Genomic DNA, 12,500 nt, shown 5'->3' on the forward strand with positions numbered 1-12,500 from the left:
TGCAATGAAGCAAAACCTATGGTATCCTGAACTAGAATATAAAAAATATCCAAATACAATATTCAGTTACTCTCATGGTTTTGAGAAGGCCTGACTATCAGACTCTTGAATAATGGGAAGTGGGGGTTATTTAATGCACTTAGAATATTTGGTTTTACTTTATAAAGCTTTAATAAGCACATGTGCATAAAAGTCAGACAATAAATTTTATCTAGGTTAAACATAAATCTGAGACTATTAGTAATATCATGAAAATTACATGACATATTGTCTTTTTTTTTTTTTAAAGCTAACTGGCCACCATTTTCTACCAAGACCACCGTGTCTTAAAAAAGCAACAACAACTGACAGATCTTTCTTTGGAAGAGAGGGGAGGGAGAAAGGGTAGAAAAAAGGCCCAAGTTCCTGCTGTTTGATTGACTAGATAATATTTATTAATCATTTACTGCAGAAGCAAATTTTAATAAACTTGTAACTGATCAAAATGTTTCAGAGAAATGCATCACTGACAAGGTACTGTTTCTGACTGAAATGTGAGCCGGTTCCCAGATTTAGGACTTGTAAACTGCCTAAGAAATCAAGGCAGTAACACGATATTAATATTTAATCCACATTAAAGGTATTTTAATTTGCATACATTCATAGGACACACTTGGTTTTTAAAAGGAAAGAGAGAAAAATTTATAGAATTGATCTTCCAGAAAGAAGAAAAACTTCATGCTGTTTTATCTCACGATCACAGTTTAAGGAAAGTGTCTGTTTTAATATGCACATTTACCCTAAACCTGAAATATATATCAGCTTAGGTAAAAAAAAAAAAAATTAAAATGCTGGGAGGAGAGGAATCTATTACATTGAAGTCCCTAAATAGTATATGAGATAATAGTTTTCATCAGTGTTTAATAAATATATAGAGTGTATGAGAAACATCAGTGTATTGTGAGATAACTATGTTCTCAAACTCATTTAGAGAAATGTCAAAAATATTTTTTTGGGAACACAGTGGTGAAACATTAAAATAAGACAGGTATTTTAAAACGTAATAAGACAGGTATTTTAAAACGTAACAGACAAAGGATGAGTGACTTTAGAATAGGGTTCATAACCTCTGTTTGAGAATAGGGTTCAAAACCTCTGCATGCATCCTCAAAAGTATAACAATAATACATAACCTGTATTTACGCTTGCATTAAATAAAATCTTTAGTCTGTGAACTGAAATACAGTCGTTTTATTTGCGAGTTCTACACAAAATAGCCTAAAACAGAGAGAAAAGGGCTTTTATTAGAATGTAGTATTATTGATGAGCATGTAATAGCAAGAGCCCGCCTACATTTCTGGCAAGCAGCAACTATATTCTACAAACCACTGATGGGCTAAACAAGCTATTAATGACAGTTGCTTTTCAACATTTAAAATGGTCAGACTGTGTTGCCTGACCACAAGGACAAGTAGGTCATCACTCTCAAATGTTATACAATATAAGAAACATAAATGAGACCTCTGTGGGGAGAAAAAACCCACAGGTATGGCTCCAGAGTTCTTTGGCTATTCAACTATTAATAGAAAGCAAATCCCACTTAAAGTTGTAAATACTTGTAACCCATTTTACTAAAAGATTTATCATCACTTATTTAACTTTCCACCTACAGCTGAACAAGGTATTATTAGTCCTAGTGTCCAGCTCCAGCCCTGAAATATACAACTTAATATCCAGAACCCAAATAAAAAAAAAAAATTAGCCCTTTGCTACTCTCACAGAGTAAGATGATGAAATTTTTCACCCTGTATAAACCTGTGGAGTGTCTGTCTCCCTGGGTTTATGAATGCCCAACTAATCATTCATAGGTTGCAGAATCATACTCAATGAGTATATGGGGGAACATCTAGATTTTTCATCAGATTCAGAGGGCCTTGTTCATTGGACACATGTCTTTCAAGTCAATGCCTTTCAATGTACTTTTCTTTCTGGTGGTCACTGGACCAGCAGCATTAGCCTCACTTGGTAGCTTGCTAAATGTAGAATCTCAAGTCCCACTCCACACCCAGAGTTTAAACAATATCCCCAGGAGGTTCATATGCACATTAAAGATGGTGAAGCACTGACCTAGAACATGTCCCCCCACCCAAACCCACCTCCAGTTATTTGACTTTTCAGAAAAGAGAACAAGGGAAGTTTAGAAATATCATACTGATCAGGATAATTCACTTCATTCCCTGCTGGGCATGGCACAGCAGTCCTTTCAAGCCAGAAACAACCCACAAAACTATTTTGACCTAAAAAAAAATGACAACTTTTCATATAGCTCAACCTAATATATTCAGATCTCAATCCCTCTCCCAAGAGGAAAGGATAGCATTATTTTTATAGATTGCTAATAAAACAATCATAGCTATATTATAATCAAATGGCAAGGTTCTATCTCCTGTACACTTTCATAATTTAACAATAAAAATGCATGTTAATGTCACCTACTTGACTGTATTAAAAACACTCTAAAAAGTAAATCTTTTAACCCCCTATTACATAGTTCAATAAAGGTTACTACTCACTATATTATCCAGAATTTAAAAACACAGGATGGCAGAAAAATATAGAGTCAGCTACCTTTGATATACAGGGAACTTAAGAGTCAATTTTCCACACGCTAGGACATCTTTAATAAAAAAAAGTCAGGCGCAACATCACCATCTAATAACCACCCACCTCCACTCCTTCAACCCTGCTGTGTTAACAGACATACACTGGAGTCACATCAGATGGTCTTTAATTTGTATATGATTCTTCATCAAATAAAAAATACTATTTCCTTAAGTTCATTATAAAATCTAAGCACAACATTATAAGCAATGTTTCCACTCATTTTCTCTAAGCTTAAATAGATATGGACACTGAACTCTGAGATGTTTTGTATTCAATTCTGCTGACCATTCGGCAGGACCCTGTAGGAGGACTCCTGAGGATTCAAGGTCTATTCAACATTGATTTCTGACATTTTTCATTATGAACTTCTCATTTGAGGCAAAATTTTTCAAAGACATGCCACCCTGTGCCACCCCTGATAATGGCTGTAAGTTTAATACATAACTGGAAGTACAAACAAAAATCATCTACAGAAAAACAAAGTGCAACACTAAAATGCCAAAATAGTGAACATACGCCTAGGATTTGGTGTTACCATAGCACCAGCTAGAGGAAAGGGGCTTGAAAAGGAGTGGGACCAGAAGAGGCAGCCTCAGGAAGCTGCTTCTGGGAGAAAATCAGGTAAACAGAATACATGTCAGTGACAAGAAAGAAAGTAGTAAGAAACAAACTGCTAAAGAGAAACAAGACATGTCAACCCCTTCCTCCCTGCCACCCCCATCATCATCTGTTAGAGAAATTACGCTTCGATGTACTGCAGAAGACGGCAACCCTTAAACTAGGAACTCTGTCTACAAAATGTCTAGGATTTCTAAAACGAAGGAAGGAAGGAAGGAAGGGAGGGAGAGAGGGAGGAAGGGAAGGAAGAAAAAGAAAGAAATCAAATCACCCCCATATAAAGCTACTATAAGAAGTAACTAGAAAACGCAAATTAAAACATTTCAGTAGATGAAAATTCTTCTCCTAAAACCAACTACAAAGCACAAGACTCATTTGGACAAATAACAAAAAGAAAACCTAGAATCAGACATTCAAAAAATAAAAACAGAAATGGAAGGAAAAATATTTCAGATATGGAAAATACATTATAAGGTGCACAAAGAAGAATAAATTTGAATGAAAATTTAATAAGAAATACTGAATAAAAGCAGGAAAACAATTCAGAGAATAAAGACAAAGTAAAATATTAAAAAGACTCAGAGAGAAAGGGACTGAAATAGAAGACAAGCAAAGAAAGATTATATATTGGAGTCACTAAAGAAGAAAATAAAACAATGGAACGGACTAATATTTAATTCTATAATCCATGAAAATTATTTCTAGAAATGAGAAAACTTAAGTTTACATATGAAATTGCCCAGAAAAATTAGCCAGAAACAATCAACTTTGAGAATTATCCTAGTAAAAGCAAGATCAATGAAAAAATGGCAATGTCTCAAGGCAAAAAAATCTAATTATTTATAAGGGTAAAAAAAATAAGGCAATGGGCTTCCCTGGTGGCGCAGTGGTTGAGAGTCCGCCTGCTGATGCAGGAGACACGGGTTCGTGACCCGGTCTGGGAAGATCCCACATGCCGCAGAGCGGCTGGGCCCGTGAGCCATGGCCGCTGAGCCTGCGTGTCTGGAGCCTGTGCTCCGCAACGGGAGAGGCCCCAACAGTGAGAGGCCCGTGTACCGCAAAAAAAATAAATAAATAAGGCTGGTACCAGAGACATCAAGAGCAGAATAATATCTCAAGAAAGTCAAGGAAAAAACTGTAAGTGAAGGGTTTTATGTCCAGTCAAGCTGTCATTCAAGTCGCAAGACTCCAGAAAAACAGCTTGGAATGTACAAGATCTTGGAGAATAATGTACATAGGAGCTTTTCCTGAGGAATATACTAGTGGATGAGTTTTATACAAACAGGAGATAAATGGGGAAATATCAGCAAACAAACTGATGGCAAATATTTAATATATTTAATTTTAAAGGTGATTCTAAAACAACGTAAGCGTGGCTGGAAGAATAGTATGCAAACATTTTATATTCTAACAAAGTAGCAAAAAACACAGCAAGAAGAAATGGGAGGAAAAGGAAGAAAGGGAAAATACAACAGGAGCATTGTCTATAATGAAGGTAACAGGTGGGAGTCAAAGGATGTCATCTATAAGGTTAAACAGGAACAAGGGGGATTAAAACCATTATAAAAGGTATAAATACAAAGGCAACCACTAGAATAAAAATGCAAACCTTCCTAAGTTTCATCATCATAATTACAATAGCTCTTCAGAGACAATTCTCCATAACATTCTATACATGTTATATCAGCCATCAGCCTTTGTTCAGAACTATCTTTTCAAAGAGGTTTGGTACAGCAAACAGTCTTTGGTATAGCAAAGATGTTCAGTATAGCAAACAGCAAGACAGAGACAGAATCTCCCCCTGGGCCAGAAGGCATGTTTGTTACCTAACTAGGATAATAAAGATAATGTCTTTCTCTTGGGCAAAGTTTGGGCAGATTTTCTAACAGCTCCTTAAAGAACTCCTAAATCTGGAGCCCCTCAGCGATGACACAAACCCACTGGGTATGCAGCATCACCCCATGGGACTTGGGGGTCAAGGGGAACCTATACAGCCATGAAGTACGTGCTACTTTTTGTGCTGTTAGTAAGAAAATGCTTTGTCTCTGACGCAGGGAATCTTGTGTCTTCTGTCAGCATGTATGAAAGTGTAGCAGGCATGCAAGTTGGGCTAAAATCTTAATAAAGGAGACACAGCTAAATAGAGAAAGAAATATAGTAAATATAATGATACACACAGTAATTATGGAGTGATTTACAGGATATACTGATAAGTGAAAACAGCAAAATAGAAAGAAGTATACACAATATGCTTTAAAAAAATTATTTATTTGTTTATTTTTGGCTGTGCTGCATGGCTTGCAGGATCTTAGTTCCCCAACCAGGGTTCAAACCCGGGCCCCTGGGAGTGGAGGCACAGAGTCCTAACCACTGTACCTCCAGGGAATTCCTTACAATATGCTTTTTATAAGAAACAGGAAATAGGAATACATACACATATGCATATATATATATATACACATAATTTTACAAAAAGCACAGGAAGGATAAACAAGAATTTAATAAAATATGCTACCTACAAGGAATAGAGGATAGCTAGAAAGGAAGGGAGTGACACCTCTCTGACGATACTACTGTGTATCATATTTTGACTTCTGGAAGCATGTTAACATTATAGATATTCAAACATAATTAAATCTACAAGAATGGGAACAAAGGCACCTAAAATTGAATGCAAATGGAAACAAATGAATGCCACTATATTTCAAAGGAATAAACTACACTCAAGGGGAAAAAAAACTACAAATAAATCTTGAAATCTTTTATTTAAGTTTATTTTCAAAATATATAGCTGTACTGGAACTATTTTATGTATATTATATGATTGAGCAAATGGGTAAATGTATTAGTGTTGTTAGCAGTCCAGGTTCTCCCTTTACATAAAGGGAAATACAAATATGAAACGGGGGAGGACAAGGAAGAATTCTGTGGTTTGGATCGAAATTGGAGGTATCAGTATGACTCACACGTTCTTCAAAATATTTATCTACTTACCTACCTACCTCTATTTAACTATCTAATCTAGCACTGAAAGGTCCTAGAAGTAATGAAATCGCAGAGACAATGAGCATATCACATGTCCAGACCTTGATTCCTAAAATACCATTTTCCTCTAAAATGGAATAGGGTAATTTGAAGAAATGGCTGATTCTGGAAGTGGGACAGGGAAGGTATAAGATAAGCCTGAAACATCTTGTTGTGTCAGAAAATGAGGACGTGCTTAGAAAAAAAAAAAGGGAGTATGTTGAAAGGACCCAGAAACCATCTTTAAAGAAGATTCTCTGGACAAATCTGTGACAATCTGAGTGTCAAAATAAATAAGAAAAGTAACTGATAATAACCTAGTCATAAGTCTTTGCTCACAATAAGTAAATAAAATAAGAAAGAAGGATGGGCTTTTCCTTATAGTGGAATGCTGGCTGCTAAATATAGGGGGAGTGGTAGAGCTGGAAAAATCTCAATTTTGCAATCATCAGGCAAGAATCATCAATGGATGTCGGGGCACCAACCTTCAAAAGTTCTGTCTAGAATTTTAAACAGACATGGACTTTATGGGTAGTACACAAGTTTGTGAGAAGAAAAATAAAATGGTATTGGGGAGTAAACTATAAGAAATTTAAGCTAAGAATGATATGCTGGACAGTTCCCAGGAAAAGTTGGCAACATAGAAAAGAATGATAGACTAAAGACTGAATCAAGGGCTTGAGAGAGTGTGACAAATAAATGAATTGGCCCTTGAAGAGGTTTCAGGGAAACAGAGTCCACCTATCTTATTCTTCTCTCCATACACCCACACTTGTTACAGATAACTATATATACCAAGAAGAGCCCATAAACAGAGTACAAAGACAGTGCAACCATATATGTGTTCTTGTGACAAATATACTGCATGCCATTTTTCTTAACTCATTTAAATTTATATGGCTTTCACCCTCTCTTAGAACAATGCTAATTTTCTATGATAATCCAGATAAATTTGAAAAGACAAGAAGGGTACATAAAGAAGAGATTAACTCCAAATGTGTGGGATGTTCTCATTTTAATGTTACACCATATATTTTTTAAAATCAATCTATTAGAATCTATACTTTAATTATATTTGGTATGCAGCCAATTCAAAGAAGGGGTACGTGTGCTAGAAGACAAGGGTTATAAGTATCTGTTCAGCTGGAAAGTGGAGAGACCAAACCTAAGGAGCCCACAGTTGCTAGACAGACAGGTTTCTTTGTGCTCAACCAATGAATTCTTAAGTTCACTTCCTTCTTAGGCAGTTATAAAGAATATCATTGACTTTACTGAATATTATTAGTGTACAAAGCAATATATATGTGTATATATGTGATAATATGTATTCATGTATTCATATTATTGTTAATAGTTCACAGTCAGTGGGTCAAGTTTACAATATCAAGTTATAGAATTTGAATGACTTAAGTAAAATGCATTAAAATCATCTACTTCCACTACCTGTTGTACTAATCATGGCTCTCTCATCCCTAAAATGCCTTATCTTTGAAATACATTTGATGTATGTGACCTAGATAAAATGAAATATAACTCAGAGTCAAAAATGGAAAAGGTTTTTAAATACTTTTAGCTGAAGAATTCTTTGTTCAGATGAAATCTTATTTTAAAAGGTTAAAAGTATACAAAATAACTAAAAGTGGGAACTATTCTGGCTAAAGTGGGCAGGGGAATTCTGGAGTGCCACCTGTTTTGGGGAGACTTCCTGGCAGCCCAAGGCAGTTAGAAAACCACTGCTGCATAAGATTATAAGTAGAGTATAAATGCATGAAATTGTCACTGAATGTAAGTTCATACTAGTGAGTATTAAAAAAAATATGGAATTTAAACCAAAAAAAAGAATCTAACTCATCTACTGATGAATATGAACCAAGTAAATATACAGTCTTTTTATTAAATAGTAATTTACAAGAGAAGTATAAAAGACAGCTCATTTTGGAACTATGTTTTAGCTGTTCTTCCTTGTTATAAGCTGTCAATTGATACTGGCATTAGATATCTTAGATTAATATTTTTATTCTGATGTCCATATGTATGTCCTAAATATCATGTGCCACAATGAAGTGATAAACAGGGATTCAAGAAATAATTTTTAATAATGAGAATAACAATATTATTTAATTACTTCTAATCTGGACAAATATATATACTTCAATTTTTCTAACTAGTTTATTATATTCTGCTTTTAATAATTAAATCTGTAATTTTTAGGATGATTTTATCGTTTTTAAAAAGTCTAGGTTTCCTCAGTTTCCTTTAGCTATTGAAAGAAAAACCAAAAATCCTTTCTAACTCTAAAACTACTATAAATAAAAATGAAGCTGCCTCTTGCTACTGTTTGCTTTGTGGAAGCAGAACAAAAGCACATTAATAGTTAACAAAGCTACAATATGATATACGAATGAAGTCTTGCATTAAAAAAGTACTTAGATTGTATTTACAAAAGAATCTCTATCATTAATTATTCAACGTTTGGATTTGACCAGAAACCAGAGCATGACTTTATAATGCTCTGTTTAAATGAACTACTTAATGTTGTAATGAACACTCAATGTGGTGAGCTCAATGAATTTTGGACCTGGTATAATACAACAGTTCTTCCAATTTTCTGATCAATTGACAGATTTTAATGTTAAGTCAGTTGGAATTTTACTTGTTTTAAAAATGTTTACTTAAACCAAAAATTTTGCATCTCAATTATTTTATATTCTAAAACTGAATGTAGTTTAAACTAATGCATTATTCATAAAGCAAAGACATCAGGAAAAACAAAGCTGTGCACTTCTTTCAAAGCAGTTAAATTGCTAAAACATACCATATTTATGCATGCAATATTTGATTGTGTTTTTCTTAAAACACAAGCTTGTTTTTGTCAGATCAAGATTTGCCAAAAATTCTACACCAAACACTTTTCTTTATAATTAAAGCAATCATCAATCCAAGGATTGTCATCCATTTTATTTCATCTCTACATCAGAAAAAAATGTAATTTAAAAAAAATTTTAATTCCCTTGAAATGATAAGATAAATGAAAATGTAAGTGCCTTCACGTAATAACAGTAAGCTGACCCTTTGGGAAATGGTTGACTTTCTCAATACAAGGTATTCAAAGCTCATTCAAAAGTGTTCATTTAGAATGCAGATATCAAAGATGATGCAAATGTTCAAGAGAAAATTAGAACTTACCAGATGTTCTAATACAGCTTTGATGCTTCCAGATTCCCTAAAATAGAAGAATAAAAGTTTAAAATAGTTGTTAAACCCTTGTCTGCTATAATTTATGTTTACCTCAAAAATATTTTACAAACCCTTATAATTTTTTCATATATCTTTCCTAATGTTCATAATAACTTTGTTTTTAAGGACAAAACAATTTCCTTACGGAACAGATAATTTATTTATATCTAATAGTAGTACTACCGCTAAAATTGATATTCGTCTAGTAGAAAGAATGTTTCAGACTTTTCAAAGTCAGTGGAGAACAAAAAAGAAATCAAATGTGTTATTTTACTATTTGCACACTGTCTTTATTTTACATTAGCTATTTCATTAGAGTTTATGTTTTTTCAATGTTTATTATGAAAATGTTCAAACATACAGATTCTTTCCACAATCTAGAGTCTACAATTGACATTTTACTACATTTGCTTTATCAAACATCCATCCATCAGTAGGTGCATTTTTATATAAAAAATGGCCACAAAAAGAATGTTTGTGAGTACATAGTTAAATAAGTCAATCTTAAGTTTTTTCCTAGCATGAATTTTATCAACTTAGTGCCCACTACAAATCAGAACCTAAGACTATTGTAATATTTAAAAGCAAAAAAATCACCAATGGAAACACAAACATCAAATATCACAATATATTTTAAGTATTTAATTTCTTGCTTTTCACTTTAAAAAAGAGTGCTGATGAAACTAAAAATACAAATAACTGTGCAAGTAGCAAAGGTAATTTAAATACACATTTGGTGAAATATGGCAATAGTGAGATATTTTTCCTGATTTCGGTCAATGCTAATTTATTAGTGACAAATGGACTTTGACTTTTCTCACTCCAACAAGCAGTATTTGAATTCCATCATTAACATCATGCCTTATCTGTTTTAACATAAAATTATACTTCTACCACATTGCAGAAAATAATTATGAAACATCCAACAACAGTACTGCATTCATGATGTTTAATCTTTTCCCCATACCTCTTTCTTTCTCTAAAGGGGCCCCAATTTTATTTCTTTTCTCTTTATTTTGTCTCCAATTTTTTTTTTTTTTTTGGCCAAAAATCTACTTACTTCTGTTTCCTTTGTCTTGCTATACAATCTTTTCAAATTTCCCTATCTTTTCCCTTTGGCTCTACTGCTTGAAAACTATACTCATGGCTTCCAACCTTTGCTCTCACTGCCCAGTCTGGCATCCTGGGAATAAATTCCACTGTCTACTGATTAGTACTCATCTTTAGCCATTCTCTCTTCTGCTTTCTGCTTCTGGCAATGCTATATATTCAACATTTAAAAATTTAAGGATTTCTGAAACTTAATTCTCTGGATGCAGTCCTAATGAAAAATGACAGAAATAAATTGTAACAAGGTGTCAGAGAAGGCCAATAGCTACATAAATAATTATTTTTACCTTTATTATTATAAAATTAATGTATTTGCTGGAGCTGGAAGTCAGATGAATCTTTAAGTTTTCACAAGGAAATTCTCATATAACCATTTGTGCAATTTAAAATTTAAACAAAAAAATAATACATATAGTGAGACATCTGACAGTGTAATATGTATTTATGTGTATGTATACAGGTTACAATAAAATTAAACCTTCCTCCCATCAGTGACTCCCAATTCTCAATCACTGGTATTAGTTATTTGTTTGTCCTTCCAAAGACAGTCTATGCATGTGTATGCATGCTGCTGTGTGTGTGTGTGTGTTTCTCTTCTTCTTCTTCTTCTTCTTCTTCTTTTTTTTAACCCAAACAGAAGCATAATATACACACTGTTTTGTACCTGAACGTGGCAATCTATCTTGGAGCCACGTATATTTATACTATATAATACACATCTACTTAATTTTTCCCCCATGGCTACATTGTCACATCATGGTTCTTAGTAGAAAATAATGCTGCAATATAAAAGAACAAAAATGCTCAGATTCAAAGTACAAGTCCATAATTCATTATCTGAAACCATTGGGGTTAGACATGCTTCATTAGAATATTTTGGATTTTAAGAAAGGTAATAAGGTACATATAGTGTATGTCATAAAACACTGACAGCAAGGCTTGAAGAAGCACCTCATCATCATACATATTAATAATTCTGAAAGAAACATATGAATGTCCACACAAAGTGGGATAAACAAAGACTATAAACAGCCTCATCTCAGGGTAGGTTTTGCTGTCAACTGACTTTGTCACAAACTTAGGGAAAATTTCCCAGTTTTCTGAGTTATTTGCATTTTGGAATCAAGGATAAGAAAAAGAAAGAAAGGAGGGAAAGAAGGAAGGAAGGAAGGAAGGAAGGGAGGGAGGGAGGGAGGGAGGGAGGGGGAGGGAGGAAGGGGGAGGGAGGAAGGGGGAGGGAGGAAGCGGGGAGAACAGGGCGGGGGAGAAAGCGGGAGAGGGAGAATGGGAGGAAGGAAGGAAGGTTGGCTAGGTATTGCTTTTTTATGTTTCCAAGTGATTCTTTAAATTAAATAATTCTAGGAAATATGCATTTTGAATGGCATGCCTGAAAGAAAACTAGACATCAACATTGACACTTGCCCCTTTCCTTTGCTACCAAACGTAAACAAATGTAATCAACCACAAGGTCTTGGCTATCCAACGTCCTTAATTATCACTTAGATTTAACCACTTCTTTCTATCTTCACAGCTATGTCTTATTTTAGGCCATCATCTTTTCTCTCCCTGATGACTGCAAAGCTTCTTAATGGGTCTCAGTGACCCCTGCCTTGCCCCATGTCAATTCATTCTCCATAATACATTAAGATCTTTGTAAAATGTAAGCTTGATTATGTCAATTTCCTTCTTAAAATCCACAATATACTACTACACTCCAGTTTACTAATTCCCTCTGTTATTTTGCCAAAGCTATTATCACATGGAAAGTGGCAGCAACAGCCATAACAAACTACTAACCTTGCTTTAATCATCACTGAACCACTCACTCTCTCTACCTGAGATGTTCCTTTTGTCCCAGACTCCTCTAA

At 34.2% G+C, this 12,500-nt stretch overlaps 1 protein-coding gene across 4 annotated transcripts in view; it reads right to left on the reverse strand.

Annotated features, from left to right (window-relative positions):
* Window positions 1-12,500, reverse strand: part of RSRC1 (arginine and serine rich coiled-coil 1) — a 451,220-nt gene that overhangs the window by 220,940 nt on the left and 217,780 nt on the right. For all 4 annotated transcript variants that reach the window (XR_009563777.1, XM_060298485.1, XM_060298486.1 and 1 more), the window contains one exon: window positions 9,472-9,508. Coding sequence is in view for 3 of the 4 variants with exons in the window: in XM_060298485.1 (XP_060154468.1) it covers window positions 9,472-9,508 (37 nt within the window). In the remaining variant the exon portion in view is untranslated. The remainder of the gene's footprint in view (window positions 1-9,471; window positions 9,509-12,500) is intronic.

This window comes from Globicephala melas, chromosome 4 (assembly GCF_963455315.2).
Source record: "Globicephala melas chromosome 4, mGloMel1.2, whole genome shotgun sequence".
Classification (NCBI taxonomy): domain Eukaryota; kingdom Metazoa; phylum Chordata; class Mammalia; order Artiodactyla; family Delphinidae; genus Globicephala; species Globicephala melas.